Source organism: Ammospiza caudacuta, chromosome 19 (genome assembly GCF_027887145.1).
Source record: "Ammospiza caudacuta isolate bAmmCau1 chromosome 19, bAmmCau1.pri, whole genome shotgun sequence".
Lineage (NCBI taxonomy): Eukaryota > Metazoa > Chordata > Aves > Passeriformes > Passerellidae > Ammospiza > Ammospiza caudacuta.
The window spans coordinates 9,766,227-9,783,263 of NC_080611.1; the positions used below are offsets into that span (position 1 = coordinate 9,766,227).

At 40.7% G+C, this 17,037-nt stretch overlaps 1 protein-coding gene across 1 annotated transcript in view; it reads left to right on the forward strand.

Annotated features, from left to right (window-relative positions):
• HELZ (helicase with zinc finger) overlaps window positions 1-17,037 on the forward strand; it is a 71,680-nt gene that overhangs the window by 47,868 nt on the left and 6,775 nt on the right. The window contains exons 20-28 of the mRNA XM_058817283.1: window positions 102-330; window positions 3,451-3,655; window positions 7,530-7,581; window positions 8,405-8,598; window positions 10,941-11,148; window positions 11,616-11,692; window positions 11,896-12,472; window positions 12,855-13,095; window positions 14,255-14,759. Of these exons, the coding sequence (XP_058673266.1) occupies window positions 102-330; window positions 3,451-3,655; window positions 7,530-7,581; window positions 8,405-8,598; window positions 10,941-11,148; window positions 11,616-11,692; window positions 11,896-12,472; window positions 12,855-13,095; window positions 14,255-14,759 (2,288 nt within the window). The remainder of the gene's footprint in view (window positions 1-101; window positions 331-3,450; window positions 3,656-7,529; window positions 7,582-8,404; window positions 8,599-10,940; window positions 11,149-11,615; window positions 11,693-11,895; window positions 12,473-12,854; window positions 13,096-14,254; window positions 14,760-17,037) is intronic.

A 17,037-nucleotide genomic window follows, 5' to 3' on the forward strand; every position in this document is an offset into this window, starting at 1 on the left:
ACATCTAGGTGTGAAATCTGGCTGGCAAGGGCAGTGGTCTGGCCACGGTAGGAGCAGAAATAGCAACAATTATCTCAGAGATGTTTTTTGTTTCATTTTAGGAAAACAGTTCAGAGTTCTGTTCCTCAGCACAGTACGAACACGGCACACATGCAAACATAAGCAAACTCCAATTAAAAGGAAAGAGCAGTTACTGGAGGATTCCACAGAAGACTTGGATTATGGTTTTCTGTCTAATTACAAACTTCTCAACACTGCCATCACAAGAGCACAATCCTTAGTAGCTGTGGTTGGAGATCCTATTGCTTTATGTTCCATTGGAAGATGCAGGTAATTTCTCTGTGCTCCTTGGTTAATCAGGGCTAAGGGTACTGGAAAATGTGTTTATTTGTGACTGGTGGATTTAGGAAAGTGATGGTTGCCATCATATATAACAGGGAAAAATGTGAGATACCCACACCTGGCCATGGACAAACTGTCCTTTCATATATTTATAATTGCTCAAATTTTCACTTAGCAATTGAACATGCTTGATTTTACTTTCTAGTAGAGTTTTTTGTACACTCATTACAATTTTATATACAAATAAAGGTAATGCATAATTTGGAGTTTAAAATTGTGATTTGAATGTTATGGCAGTCATAGGATGGTAGAAGACTTGAAAAACATTATTTATGTTTTGGTAGGTCTTCATGACACTAGGAAAAAACTTGTTAAGATTTGAGTGGATTTACATTTTATAGACCTAAATGAAGAAATGTGAAAAATGCTGAGATATGTAAACACTTAATGATATGTTAAAGGTTCCGAGTTCTTGTTCTTCAAAGGGTTTTTTTGGATGGAAGAGCTGAAATTTTGAGATGATCAGAGATAAACCCTGCAGCTTATTCTCCAAGAGAGGAAACAGTGCACTGACTACATTATTAAAATAAAGCTAAAAATACATGTTAGTTGTTATATCTATGTTGTGTTCTACTTTCCTGAGCAATGCTTCTGCTGCTGTGTTGAGAAGGGATGTGGTTTTCAAAGATTAGAGTTGAAAAAGCCAAATGCAATTCAAACCTTTGTTTTCTGTATTTATGAGATATAACCTGAATTTCACCACTTCCCTGCTGGGGCCATGTCAGGAGTGTCTGTACATGAATGCAATGATCTGCTTTAAATGGCTGCTAACATCTTACCGACAGAGAAATAATTGTTGTGGGTTTAATTCACTTTTCCCTTACCTGGCTGGGTTTTTTAGGCAAGGGGTAGTTTATGTAATGAGCTGATGAGAAGGATCCCCTGTGCCTCCTAAGAGCTTCTTCAAAGTATGTGAAATAGAGTGTGCAAAAACTTAATAAAATAAAAATACAAGCTGTCAGCATGGTAATAAATTACAGTGCTGGCAGTTGAGGATTTGGTTTGCATTTTGAAGACCAGCAGCTGTTTATAGATGTAGAGCTGCTCCAAATTATAAAACTGAAAGATAATTAAGAAACAAGGAGCACTGGAACTTTATTAAGATGTATCTCGCGCTTTCCCTTTAATACACCATTGTCTTGTTTCGCTGAATAATTGAACGTTCACTCTTTGAAAATAGTGCTGGAGGGGCTCAGGGAGGCTGCTGGGAAGATGGTTCTTTTTTAGTCCAACAGGAGTAGGGAAGTCTGAAAGAAGTGACATTTCGTTAGGAAAAACAGACCTCAAAAAAGTTTCGAGTGTACTTGAATTTTATAAATATTCTAATACCTGTCAAAATGAGTCAAGACTGTAATGATAGTTGTAGAGAGCTTTGTGAAGTATGCCCAGGGTAATCATTACATTCCTGTGTGCTCCAGCTGGACTAGACAGAGCTGTTTTGGCAGACACCCCCTTTAAACTCCCGAGCACACTCCGAGGCAGCAGGGTTTTGTTCTCTGTTCTTCCACCCCAGAACAAGTGTTCCATGTGTAGAGAGACTGCTTGGGGCATTCTCAGCAAAAGTGGATGGGTCTCAGTGGATTTGGGCTACTTGGCAGTAGGTTTGGTGACTGAATTGATTAATCAGAGGGAATTCCATCATTAAAGCATCCCGGTGATGCTTTTAATTTTGGGTTTTAATTCTCATTTAAAACCTTGCAGGATCTGTTTGCCTTAGAGCAAAATGCAGAAAAAGGGCCAACCTGCATCCTGAATTTTAAAAGAGCATTTCTTGCCTGTATGAAATCACAACAGAAATGGGCTTTTAGGGAAAACAATTCTGAATTCCTAAAAACATCACAAGCAGCACAGTATTCTTGCAAGACAGACATTTGTTCTTTCTCACAAAGTCAGCTACTCAGCAGAATGTGACACTGCTGGTACAATTAGTCTGCTGCAGTTCCTCATTTTGCAGGTTTTGGGGAAAGAACAGAGTTTGCTGATAGGCCAGACCTTATTACTGAAGGGTGAACAAGCAGGAGTTAGAGTCAAGCACACCTTTACCCTTGATATTTTTGAAAGAGACAGCACAGTCAGGTTTGTTGGGTTTTTTTTTTAAAGTGACATCTTCAGACCTTATTAAATAACTTTTAAGCTTCAGTAACTTCACCCAAAAAGTTCCTTTGAGGCGAAAAAAAATCATAAGTGTAAAATTTTGTGTAGATCCTGCTATGGATGTTAACAGAAAAAAAAGACTTTTCTTTTATAAAGCAGTAGAAAGATGTGCCATGAGAAAGCAGAAGACAAGGAGGAATGTTCTTTATTGCATGGTTTGAAAAGCCCCTCCATCCTCCAAATAGTTGGAAACAGAATTTTCATAGAGAAGTTATGCATCATCTGATGGTTGTTTTCCTAGCTCAAAAATACTTCTGTATGTTATAGAAAAATATGACATGCACTAAAGTTCATGCTTTTGTTTGTTTTCCACTAGAGGATCTCAAAGAATCTCTAGAAACTCCCCAAAATATTAATTTTCACATGCCTCTGAAGTGTTTCACAAGAGTGGTTCTGAGGGCATATCTCAAAACCCTTTGTATTTGTTTTTTGTTAGCTTTGGTATTTGTTACACTGAAGGATCTGCCTAAATTCAGAGAATGTTCTTGACAACTTCTGGGACTGAGAATCTGTGTAATTCCTGTCACTGTTTGAGCTTCAATAAATGCCTTTAATCATACATTCCAGAATTTTAAGCATGGAGTTTGCTGTTTTTGGTTTTCTAGGAAAAAGTTCTGAGTTGAGCTGTCCATGGCATTGATACCAAACGTGGTACCCAGCCAGGGCTGTGAGCTGGTGCCCATGGGCAGAGCTGTGTGTGCATTTGGAGTGCCTGGGGAGCTTTGCACGGTGCTGTGGGGCTCAGCTGCAGGGAGCAGGCTCGGGGGGGATGGATTGGTGTGTAAAACGAGCACCCACAAACAATAAAAGTGTCCCACAGTCACGTTAAATCTGTTTTCATTTTAATAACAGCCATTGAGCTTTCCTCACTGTTTGTAAAAATCATTTCCATAGGAAATTCTGGGAAAGGTTCATTGCCCTGTGCCACGAGAATGAAAGTCTGCATGGCATCACGTTTGAGCAGATCAAAGCTCAGCTGGAAGCTCTGGAGTTAAAGAAAACCTACGTGCTGAACCCGCTGGCCCCCGAGTTCATCCCGCGCGCGCTGCGGCACCAGCACTCAGCCAACCCCAGCAAGCAGCAGCAGTCACCTCCAAAGGTACAGAGTGCTGGGGACGCCTTCTGCCTGCAGCTGGGAGGGAACCTGCACAAATAGCATGAAAGGTTTATGGAACGAGCTGTTTGTTTTAAAATTGCATCAGTGCAATCAGATATGAATGCAAATTCCAGAGGGATCCTCGGCTCTAGACTTGTGTTGTCGTGAAGTTTTTAGCAATATAGCTTGGGGTTGTCCAAGCCTTGTTTCCTTTCTGCAGCACGCCTTGGCTCACTCTGGCCTGTTCATTGGCAGTTTTGCAGTGACCCTGGAGAGCTTCAGCCCTGGAAATTTAAGATTTAGATAAACCAGATTAAACCCTCTGAGCAAGAGCCAGTCCCAAGCTGTACCCCAAGAAACAACAGGTTGATACAGACAGTGACAAGGAGTAAAAAAAGCCAACAAAATAATAGCCAAAAGGGATTTGGTTTGGTCTAAATATCACATTTGAAATTCAAGGACTTAAGTTATGTAAGATAATTTTTGATGTAATTAAAAATATGTTGTAAACTGGTTTATTGCATAGATTAGCTCAGTGATAATGTCCTTCAGAAGACCAGATTTCATTAGCATCAAGAGGACAGAAAGATAAAATTACCTCTGAGTGGTAATTTCATCAGCTCTTTTTATAAAAGCAGGTGAAGAAGTGATGAAAATACATAGCTTCCTTAGGATGATAAAGAGCAACACAAAATTTTAGAGCTTTCTTGGGGGGGTGATATATTAGTAATGAATTCTGTTTTAATAATTCTTTGTAGTTTATATCAAAATCATTTGGGTTGTAATTTAATTAAATTGTGTTTAGAGATAGAACTGAAATACGGATTGTCAGCTTTGTGATGAACTCAGTGTACAGGAAGGAAGAACTGCACATATTTCCCATAGCTTTGCATTTTTGTTCCAGGCTGTATCATTGAAATGAAATTTTTACGACAGGTTTTTTTAATACAAAGAGGAAAGCCTTCCCTTTGGCAGTCCTTCCCTAAAGGGAGCTTGTAAGGGAGAACATTTGGTTTCTTCATCAAGATGCATGCATTACTTTCTGAAACAAACACCAGATTTCTAAAGCTTCTAGTCATGTGTCAAAACACTGGGCCTACAGAAAACCAGAAATTACGAAATTGTCTTTAAAAGCCACTGCTGCACTCTCATTTTTCATGAGCTCTTCAGTCTTTTCCTTAATAATAGAATGTCATTATTAATACTTTTAGTTTCCTAAATGAAAAAAAAAAAAAAGTACTTGAAAATGCAGGTATAGTACATTTAGGAAAAAAAGGGGAGTGAATGTTGGGGAAAGTGAGAGTCTTGTAAGTAGACAGCTCTGTTTATTTTGCTTTAGTTTGTTGGTAAACTAAGCCCTTGTGCTGTTCCAACTGCCAACACTATTTTCATCTTCAGATCTGAAGTGTTTCAACCACCTGTACCACAATTCTAAATAAAATCTTTCCTCTGAATGCCACTGATAGGTAGTGAGTGTGTGCAGTAACAGCACAGGTAATAATCAGATACTCTGAGAATACAGCTGGGATCAGGGATGCATTTCCCTTTGCTCAAGTTTTAAAAGCAGATGGGTGGCTTTGCTTATTTTAGACATCCTAAGCAAAGTATTTAACATTAAAAATGAAGGATTAAAACCTAGTGCTGGTAGGAAAATGTTGTAGCCAAAAAAAAAAAAAAGAACCGTTTTCAGTCATGTTTTGTGGTGAGTTTATGGACATTGTGCAAGTCAGGGCTTGTCTTGGTTTTGTACAAGCAGCACTTCTTATTCAGCAGAATTGCTCCTGGATTTATGTAGGGGCATTAAAAACCTCTTTGCTGTTTAGATTTTTAAGAAGGGGAAATGTTTGAGTCTTGTCTGAGAGGCGAGCGGGCAGCTTGGAGCTGTGGGTGCCTTGTGCCCTGTTCCTGTGGCCAGGCATGGCAGGGAAGGAGGGCTGGAGCTGCATGGGGACAGCCTTTATTGAAGGTGATGATGTGGAAAGGGAAAGTTTCCAGAATCCAGAGTTTCCCTTGGGGTAGTTCACATACAGCAAATTAAGCTCTGAGTTTACAACTTCCCCACCTCCCACTCGCTGCCTGCCAGCTTTGGTCTGGGTTCAGGCACTTAAAGCAGGATGCAGCATCCCCCCAGAGATTTCCTGCAGTCAGGGAGGATCACAGGTCAGGATAAATCTCTGGAGAACTCCCTCTACTCCTGTTTGTTGACTGAAGGGGCATCCAAAGAATGACAAGGCTGTTAACACCTGCACTCACCTAAATCTTGGTCTAGGCTTCCTCTGAGAGCCTTTATGTAATGTGGATTTTTATATTCCAAAGGTGGAGCCAGTTTTTAGAGGAAACTGAGGGTATTTGTGCTCCAGTGTTGTCACTCACCATCAGTTCTAGGGTGGGTTTAGGTATCCTGGAGATGGGTGGGGACATGAACCTTGGTGTGAAAATCTTTGAGAAATGATAACAATTGAGTTTCATAAGAGATTGTTATGAAATAATAAAGCCTTCAAAACTGTGAGGAGAAAAAGAGAAAGGAAAGGCAGCAGCTCCCTTCCCCAGCTTCCTGGTGGCCCCAGTTGACTTTTATTTACCAATCTGATCCTGAAGCTGCCATTGATCAGGACAGCTCCTCTTACAAATTTAGGTCATTATTTTCTTATAAACTTATGTAAGTAGGTGGTATTTCAATTTGAAAAATATGGCACCTATAAAATCCAGGTCTGACAGGTTAGAGCAGAGCTTTGTCAGACCTCTGCTTTGTCAGACCTCTGCACATGCTGCTTGCCTCTGACGTTGTAACAGATACAGAAATGCTCTGTGCTGGCCATGAGTGATTAAGGCTACAGCTCCTCCACGTTTTCAGATTGAATCTTTCTCTGCTGAATAAACAGGCTTCCTTTGTTTAAGTGCTGCAATGAAAAGCAATTATTATTTTATTTTTCCATAATTCATTTTTCAAATGAGAGGAAAATTTGGAGACCGGTTCTTTAATCTGGTTTATGCATGAGTCAACATTGTCAAACAACCTGTCTTTGTAGCCTGACTAATTTGCTCAGAGTGCTGGAAAACTGCCTAGACTTATCTCCTGGGCAAGAAAAGTTTTGCAGCATCAAAGCCTTTCTAGATTTATTTTAAATTTCTGAACGTACTTAGGTCCAGATTAAGTAAAGTATTTCTGTGCTGCAAAGGACTTGAGAGCATGCTGGCAGTGCTCACAGTTTATGAATATTAACTAATTAGTTGATGCTGCAAACTCATGAGAAAAGTAGGAGGGATAACTCAGGTTTGTTAAAATCCTTTTCTAATGTTTCACCAAGGAAGGACAGTTCCCCCAGCACTGGGGTTCTTTCCTCTCCTGTATTGCACTTTTGGGGAGCAGTCACAGCCCAGAAGCTGATAAATGAGATGGGGCAGGGAGAGCACCTGAGTAAAACTGGGGCAGCTCCTTTGTCTCCAGCATTCCTGAGCTGGAACCTGGAGCAGAAAATGGATTTTGCTTCCACTGAAGCTGCTGTGGCAGAGGAGTAATGAGGGTTACAGTGGTGCTGCTCCTGAAAGATGTGGGACAGGGGGAAATAATATGGTGAGAAAAGAAACTCAGAATACCTGCTGTAAATCTCTTTGCATCTGAAAACAGGCCTTGGAGAGGGTTTTCCCAGAGGGAGCTGTAATGACCCACTGGTTAATTGAATTAGTGGTGTTTTGTGTCCAGCTTTGTGAATTCATAGGCAGGTGGTGGAACTGGATGGTTGAATTTGTAAGAATAAATTGTTGGGCTGACTCCTTTAAAACTGTTTTATGTTGAATTATCACGTTCACTTGAAATAAAAAGCTTTGGTTTATGTAAGAAGGCAAAGATCACTATTATTGGTTTTTTCCTTTAAAGGGCAAGGTCCATCATCATAACCAGAATGACCATTTCCCACCTGATGGAATTGGTGAGTGCCTCTGCAGTTCCTGGGGATTTCCTGAGCCCTCTGAAGCTGACAGCAGTGTGACATGCATTGAGAATCTGGTCTCTTCTCTGTTTGAAAGCCATTTACTTGTTGTTTGCATGTGGGAATCAGATCATAGACTGTTAAATGGACATTTGATATTTCTGAGGCTCACCCTTTATATGTGTTGTGTGCACTTGTTTTAAAGTTTTAACACAAACACAGTTGTTGACCTGTAAAAACAATATCTGTGTTTGAAATTCATCATGTACAGTCCTGTACCAGGGTGTTTGCACTAGAAGGGTTTGGACATCATTTTGCATGCACTGCTTTCTGAGGCACTTAGAAGTTAAATTGTGTTGTCATACTTCCAGATATTACTGATCATACCTTTGCAAGGTAGCATGCAACAGCTGAATAATTTTGTTATTAATTTGGAAAAGCATTAGTTTAGAGCTTGTCTTCCCTGCTAAGGAAAGGAGGGTTATTTTAATTTTTGATCAGTGCTTACAGCCACCCTGACTGTCAGCATATTTAATTGGTTTGGGACATTCTTTCATTAATGCACTTACCAGCTACCTGTTTCTCTGTGTCTCAACTCCTGTTTTCTGCCTCTTCAAATTTTTGAAATGGAATACAGGATTTGATTAATGCTTTCTGTTGGTGTATCAGACCTGTGCTGTTAGAGAGTTGCATGCTTACTTTATCAAGATAGATACTGTTAAGATGAAAAAACAAAGAAATGGTCATCTTCATGTTTTTTTTGTGTATAAATCTTCTTTTTTTGGTATATATATATATATTTTATTTTTATCTTTATTTTCAGTTCAGCCCAATCCTTCTGTTCTAATTGGAAATCCTATCCGAGCATACACTCCTCCCCCTCCTCCTCTGGGACCTCACCCCAACCTGGGGAAATCTCCAAGTCCTGTTCAAAGGATAGATCCACACACTGGGACAAGTATTCTCTATGTACCTGCTGTCTATGGAGGAAATATGGTCATGTCTGTGCCTTTGCCTGTAAGAATTCATTTTCTGTTTCTCCCCCCTCCCCACCTCAGTTATTGTGGGCACATAAATGTATGGCATAATCAGACAGCGAATTTCTTGCAGGGTTTTTCAGCACTCCCAATCTCTGGGCTTTGCTGGCTTTAGGAGTGGCTGTGCAGAGGACAAGCAGAAAATAAAGACCTGAAAGCTTTGCTCCCCCAAACAACTCCAGGCAGGCTAAAAGCAATTTCATGTTCATGTAATTTGTGTGTTTTAGGCACACCAGTGGAATCTGTCTCATCTGACTTGAGACACCTGCCTCGGAATTATTTGCCTGGTTCAGTTCTTAATCATTGGAGAGACCTCAGTGATTCACACCAAGTTTGTTTCTCTTTATTGGCATCACACAGCCTAAATTACAAGTTTTGGATGTCTGCAGTGCAAGGTGTCTGAAGTGAAGTGATAAGAAAAATAAGCATAATGGGATGTTTTTCCCTTCCAGAACCTCATAGTGAACCAGTTTCCTCTCCAATCCCTTCCCTTAATGACATTTGGGAACAGAATGAAGATCTCTAAGCACGTCTTTTAGGCTACATTTATGCATGGAATTTTGGATTATAAATAAAACTGTCCCACCAAAATTTGCACACGTTAAAGAAGCAGCCTCTGCTTTATTTTTACCCTTCACAGTCAACATATTCCAGGAGGAAAATGCAAGGAAAGAACAAAGGCTGCAGAAGCTTGTGGAGTAACATGTCTGTGTTGTACACAGCTCCTGAGGACCGTGCAAAGGATGTGGAACCCACGCATGCAGATGTGTTTAATTCCATTCATAGTGCTAAATGTTGGAATACAGCTAATTTGTTTTTTTCCAATAATTATGAGTCCTCTGTTGTAATTTGGGTTATGGATGCTGAACAGGGGACTTGCTGTAGTTTCAGTTTTGTGTCTTAGATCAGCTGCAGCTGTAAATTGGTTTTCTTTGCTAGGCCAAGGAATTTTCCTTTTTCCAAGCTTACTAGAAATCTGCATTTGATGGATAAATTTAAATGCAATGAGAAGGCCAGCAGCTGTACCTTTGTCATGCTTGCTCACATTATATTAATATCAAACCAAGGTAATTTAAAAACTCTGTCTTATTGTTCCAAGGTTAATATATTTTTTATGTGTTTCCAATCAAAAGAAATGTAATAAAAACAAGTATTTTGGACTCACCTTCCCTGAGGATGGATTTTTAAATAATTAAGTGGGAAGACTGAGGTACTAATGAGACTGCTACTTTTGAAAAGAGACTTGGAGGTGATTTGGGGTTGTACAGATGCAATAGTAGCCTAAAGTTGAAGTTCAAAGTGCACATTTCAAGGGCAAATGGTAATTTAAAAAAAGAATTGGATGAAAGTTGTTACACTTGAAAGAAGCAGGGACTGAAGTAAAATGTGCTTATGTTGGTGGAAGATAAAATGATGTCTTTGTTTAATGCAGTTTCCATAGCCAAGGTAAAAGCTGGAGGAGGTTTTCTGCTGCCATCACTAAAGGATGCTGTGGCAGCCTCAGTGTTGGGGATGACTCCCTGCACTCTCCTCTTGTTCACAGATTTCCCTTCTTTTAATAAATTCCCTACAGGACGAGTTTGAACTCATTTGATGCAGAGCTGCCTTCCTTAGCATTCCTTTTAGGAATAAACTCGAAGCCATTGTAAAAATCCTGATTTTGTAGCTGCTTTCAGGAGGTGGATTTTGCTTTGCCTCTGCAGCACACATGTCCTGTAGCACAGACACTTGGGACTGTGATTCCCTGTGGGCACTCTCTGGGTTCCACCAATGCTCCTGGGAGCTTCACTGAGTGCCCAGGGGTGCAGAGCTGCAGAATCCCAGCCCTGGGTGCTGCAAGGTCTGCTCCTCACCTTTGAGGCTCCTGTCTTTGTTCCCTCTGATCCACAGCCCAATATCTTGTAGCTACCAGGAGAAAGGGCTTTGGATTTGCTTGAATTTCACAATTTCTATTTACTAGAGAAGGGTTTAATCTGAAATTTATTAAACTATAATTTATCCATCAGTCTTTTCTCTCCGAACTTCAAAACCACTGAAACAAGAATGGGTTTTGAAAAAATTTAGAAAAATTTTTGCCCAAGGTTCTCCTCAAAAATCTGTGTCCTCGTTTTGCCTGCCCTTAGAGCTCTCCCCTCCCAGCACCAGCTGTAGTTGTGTGTAAGTGTGTCAGGTCATCTAAAGCTTGAAAAACTCTTGCCACTGACCTAATACCAGCATGCTTGTTATCACTGCCTTTAATTTATGTACCTTAACAGATCACATCTCTCTCTTTTTTTTTTTTTTTAATTTTAATTTTTGTTTTAATGTTTGTTTACCCCACAGGTACCGTGGACGGGGTATCAGGGTAGGTTTGCAGTCGACCCTCGCCTCATTACTCACCAAGCAGCCATGGCATATAACATGAACCTGTTACAGGCACACGGGCGAGGGTCCCCGATCCCCTACGGCCTGGGCCACCACTCCCCCGTTAGCCTAGGACAGCAGCAGCTCCCCCACCAGGACAAGGAGCAGCACGAGCAAACTCGAAATGGTCAGTGCTTGGGATGCCTCTGCAAGCTGCTCTGCTCTGGGGGGACTTTCTGCTTGAAATGGGATCGTGGGAAGGATTTTCCTTCCTCCATCCTTTCTGTGCTTCACCCTTTCCTCCCTGATCGAGGGATCCACAGATGGGATTTGCCATTACAAATGGAATAACTGGGATGTTGTGAGATTCAGAGGGAATGGGAGGTGGGAAGGGCTGTTGAGGGTGTAATTGTTCCATCTCCCTTCCACAGTACTGCTGATGTTATTTGCAATTAAGCTGGGAGAACTACTTAGTGGTTATTAATGAACAAAGTGTAGAGATTAAAGGGAAAGTGTTATTTAGGTAGATGATACTAAATGTCTGTGGTGCTGTAAATGCCTTACTAATAAGTTAATTTTCTTGTGTCTGAGGGAAAAAAATCCCAAAAAAATAATTTGCCTATGGAAACAAAATAATTTTGTAAATATTTTTAGGTAAAAGTGAAAACACTGCTGGACCTGAAATCAATAAAATTCGAACACCTGAGAAGAAACCTCTGGAATCCAAGCAGGTGGGTTTCCCTTGTCTGGGTATCTGGTTTTGTTTGTTTGTTTATTTTTTATGGATTTGGATATTTTTGTTTGTTTGTTATTTCATACTCCCTCTTAATGAATTTGATCATTATGTTTAGTCATTCATTTAGTCAAACCGAAATGTCTTTTATTTCAATTTTTTAAATGCAAATTCTCAAAGCCTTTCACTCTCCTTTTGCAGGTTGATCTAGAAGCAGCCCCTCAGCAGAGAAGCCCAGAGTCCCGTTCCAGCGTGGGTTACCCCAGTGCTAAATTCCACCGCAAAGACAACCCAGCCCCCAGGCAGCTGAACCTGCACCTGACCCCGCCCCACTCCCAGTTCGCGGTGCCCAGCCGCCACTTCCAGCACCTCTCCCAGATCCCGAGGCAGCCCTACCCTCTGCAGCAGCAGCAGCAGCAGCAAAACCTCTTAAACCAACAGCAAAATCACTTGCCTGAACAGCCCAACCAAATGCCACCCCAGCAGAGCCAGGTAGTTCAGCAGCATAATCACTTGAATCAGCAGCCTCCACCACCTCCGCAGCTTTCCCCTGCTTTCCAGGCAGGCCCCAGCCAGTCCTTTTTTAATAATCCCATTCCCCACCGACCACATTCTCCTGCTGTAGATGCTGTGATTTCAGAGCAACACCCCCCACCTCTGTTACAAGAAGTCAATAATCCTTTGAGGCCTATTGCACAGCACAACCCAGTTCTGCCAACCCACTTGAACAACTTCATTGAAGAGAATCCATCAGGAATGCCCTTAGGGGACACTTTAGGTAGGTGACTTTTCTTTATTTAAATTCAGAGTGTGCAATTATAACTACATTGAAGTGAATATGAAGGAGGTATTTACCTTTTTCAGGCATATTGCTCTGAATTGGGTCATTGTTGGGTTAGTTTCCATAAGTAATGTCATTGAACATAATTTGCTGCTTGAGGCATGTTTGAATATTCAGCACTTTATTAGAAGATTCATGTTTATATGATTTTCCATATGATTTAAATAACCAGGTTATGCACTGCAATGCAGTTAGTGTATAATAGACCCTGGAATAAACTGTATAAAAAGTATTCTTTCTTTTTTTTTTTTTTTTTCTGACATAAAGATCTTTAAAAAGGGGCATTAGATAAAATTTTTTTTTAAAACTATTTTTATAGATCGTATGCATGGAAATGTAGCTTTGGAAACAATAAGGCAGCAACAACAAGCCAGGTTACAGCAATGGAATGAACATAATGCCTATCTCAGTCAAGGCACTATTCCATATCAACACCATCACCATCCTCATCTACCACATCTTCCTCAGCAACCAATTGGATTACATCAACAGCAGCAAGTTAGGGCAAACTGGAAACTTGCCAGTAATACAGAAGATGAAACAGAGGCAACATATTCAAGGTATTTGTTTACTGAGTCATCAGAGCTTGTGTAAAATTGAGCAGTGGGCACCTATCTGTAACACTGTGATCAAGTGCAAGGCACTTAAAGGTATTGCTTTTTGCTGCTGTTATTATGAAGGTTAAAATAGTTGGCAGGCTGACTTACAACTATGCTTTTATTATGTGTTATGCTTTATTCTGTTAGTATATTGGGTAGTAAAGCTGCAGTGGAAAAATATTTTTATGGAGCTTTTCAGTGCTGTATTTATGGAATGAGGAATGGATAGAGAGTAACAACCTTGTGTTTTTATGAAAGAGGTGTCTGAGTGTAGTTAAGGCCTATTTAAGTTGTAAATTCTTCAATTTGAAGTAGCAGTCTGAGATTTGTATGCTTAAAAAGAAACAAAACAGCCCCTCCCTAGACACTGCTCCCCAGTGAAACCTGAACTTTTCTTCCTTTTCAAAAAACCTTTGCTTTAAAAGCAGATTTTAAAAAATATGCTTGTATTTGAGATGGAGCTTTAGGGGGCAAGAAAGGAAGCTGTTGAGAATCAACAGAAAAATGGTTCCAGTGGTCATCAACTTTAATCATGTATATTGTAAAGGCTGGATTTTTGAATTGCCTCTGTTTACTGTCATCTCCCACTATGCTTTCTTTTCCATCTGGTTTGTTATAGCCATGGTAAAGCATCTAAATGACCTCTTAGCTGACTCTTTGAAGTGCTGAATTGAATTGACCTTTTGAAGAAGTTTAGAAATATATTGTGAAAGTGAGGGGAGTCCCTGATTGTTCTAGCTTTTGCCTTGAAAGGAGTTAAAATTGTCTTTAACTATGTGAACTTTTTGCTTTGTGTAGTAAAGCAGGAAATCCTTACCTTTAGTTGTCTCTTAAGAGATAACAAAAAATTGATTCTTCTGACTGGAAAGGAAATCTCAAGAGTTATTAAAACTTTGAGATGATTCAGGTGGGTATTTCATCCAATTAATCCTCTTGTGCCTAATTTCTGATTGCTCAGTCGCATCCTTTGAAGTTAGGGTCAGCAAGTGCAAAGATGAGAATATTTAAATTCAGTGTTCTGTTCTCTGAGTTTTCTGTATTTCAAAGAGTGAGATTTCAGCAAAACTTTTTTTTTTTTTTTTTTTCCTCTTTCCCTGCTGCATTTGTTGTGTTGGTGCAGATTCCAGGACTTGCTCCGGGAGCTGTCGCAGCGCGATCCCAGCGAGAGCCGGGACGGCGCCGAAATGCCGCCCCCGCAGTCGAGACTGTTGCAATACAGACAAGTGCAGCCCCGGAGCCCACCAGCACTCCCTTCTCCTTCCTGCAACTCCAACCACTTCCCCAACTTCACTGAGAACAGCAGAGACATTGAACTGCCCACTAACCCAGCATTTCAGCAGCATTTACCCCAAATGTACAACCCCCCTTTCTCAATGCCATCCGAACACATAACCCCGTCTCCCTTGAAATACCTGCAACCTGATGGGTCCTGGACTTATGCTAACCTGCAGCAGAATCACCTCCTGGGGCAGGGCTTTCACTATGGAATACCTCCACTGCCCCACAGGTCGCAGCAAAGCCCTTTTATACAAATCCAGAATCATCAGCACGCAGTCGGTCAGGAGCCATTTCATCCACTCGCATCTCGAGCAGTTTCTGCTTCTTCGCTCCACAGCTTAGAAGAGGTGGGTGTTCTGTCTGCCTTGCACTTGTCCTGTCCTTGTAATATCAAATTGTGTTGTGAAGTGGCCAGGAATGCGAAACACCTCACTCATTGAAAGCTCACAGTGGGAGTTTCTGTGAGGTGGAATCGTTCTCTGCCTCTCTGCTGTTCTCCCTGAGCAGATTTGGGGTTCCTGTTGCTGTAGGTGTAATGTTTTCTCTGCTCAGTGGAAAGCCTTGGCTTTTGGAATGTTGCTCTGGGTTTTCATGCAGTCATTGCTCTGTGTCTGTGTGTCATTTATCTGCAGTGAAAATCAACCACAGCCCAGGTGGAAGCTCTGGTCAGTCAGCTGAGATCACCCAGCCAGTTAACTCAGTGTTGAGCTGTGGATGTGCTTGAGTTCCCTCTCATACCAGACCAGAGCTGTAGAGTTGTTCCAACATGGTCCAAAACCTGATTTCATACTCCCACCCTGCCTGCATTGATTTGTTACAAAGCCATCCCGTGTACTTTGAGGGCTGTGTGTTGGAAATCAGAGCCATCCAGCTGTGCTGCCTGAGGCTGGCTCCAGCACACCCTGCCACACACAGCTGGCTCTGTCCCTCTTCATCTCCCCTTGTTCTGGGCTCTGAGGGGGTGTGCCAGCACTCACAGCTAGGACAGGTCACATTTGAACAGGAGGTTTTAATCTCTGTTGGAATCTGAGGTGCTGAGGAGTGTATGATGTGCAAACACAGAGTATCCTGGAGCCAGCTTGCATTCCAGGAATGTGAGAATTAATATTCTCACTGAGTGCATGTAATCCAATATTTGTACATAAGTGGCTTGTTCTGTGATGCATTTCTGTTAAGGTTTTTACAGAGGCTGGGGAGGGAGCCGTGCTCATCGCTGTCTCACACAATACATATTTAATTTGTTTATCAACTTCTGAAAACAGAAAATATTTAGTTTATGAGCCTGAATAAAATAAATAAAATTGAATTTCAGTGCATTTTACAAATTTCTGTCTTACACAGATCCAGAGAGGTTAATGGAGTCCTCAGGCCCAGCCAGAGCTGTAGTAAGGTTTGAGTTTATAGACATTTAGAAATTTGCTGTCTCACTCCATTAAGTCATAGCACCCTGTATAAAATCTAATACTTTGTGACAACAGTTAATGCTGTCAGTACAGCGGGATGTAGGAACAATGGCTTTTCAGCAGTAATAAACCAATAAATATTCCTATAGAGCTTGTGACAGTTCCTGCTATCTGAAGACAAATAGAGTGAGCCTTTATGTAATTAGTGTAAATTCGGTTTAGTTCTTGTTTCTTCTTCCTTTCAAAATATGTGACAGAAATGCCAAATGCAGTAAAAGTGTTACAAGACAGAGACTTGCTTATAAACTTTCCAAAACTGCTTCTTCAGCTGGTGGGTAGGACTGAATGCACAAAGAAATCAAAATGGGGTTTTAGGTGTGTTTTTGACAGACAAGGCACTTGTCAGGGCAGATTTCTTGACTTTTGGTGTCCTTACTACACTGTTTCCTCAATCTCTACTTAGAAAGCTGTTAATTGACTTGATACTTGAAAGCTTTTGCATGTGTTTACTCAAACCAGATCTGAACTGCACATCAGAGGGAATACTGGAGTTATTCTGTGTGGTTCTGTACTTGCAAGTGTCCAGAACTTTGATAAATTCCTGATTGCTTACCAAAATAGCCCTTTTAAACTCAATGAATGTATACTTTTTGGGTTGATTTGAGCAGTAATTTATGAATTTTTTTGTTTGTTTGTTTTGTTGTTGACAAATTTCCTTAGGGGAGTGGATTGACAGGATATCCAAATATTGATCCCTTAATTGTGGCAACAGAAATAAGATATATAATAAGAAGCTTCCTTTCATTCACTTTTTTCTCTTGTTTTTTGTGGATGCTATAGTAACAATAGTTGGACTCTGCAAGCAAGTTATTTGATATTTGTTTTGCTAATTTCTTGTGACATTTCATTAGGATTTTTTCCCCTTTACCAAGTCTAGATTTACCTCTGTAAGTTTTCTGTTATTGGTGCTCTTGTTAGTCACTGCAGATGGGTGTAAATACTGCATTTATTGTTAAAAATAAAATGTAATACAAGAGACTTGCTTTGAATCTTGAGAAAGCTTAGAGGGCCCTTAAATCTGAACTCTTGAAGCCCACAGGTTAATTGATGGAGCTCCTGCCGTTTACATCTGCATGATCTACAGGGTTTATGGAAGCAAGTAATTTCTGTGGTTTCAGATAAAATTCTCTGCATTATTTCTCCTGAGGGCACTTGCTTCTCC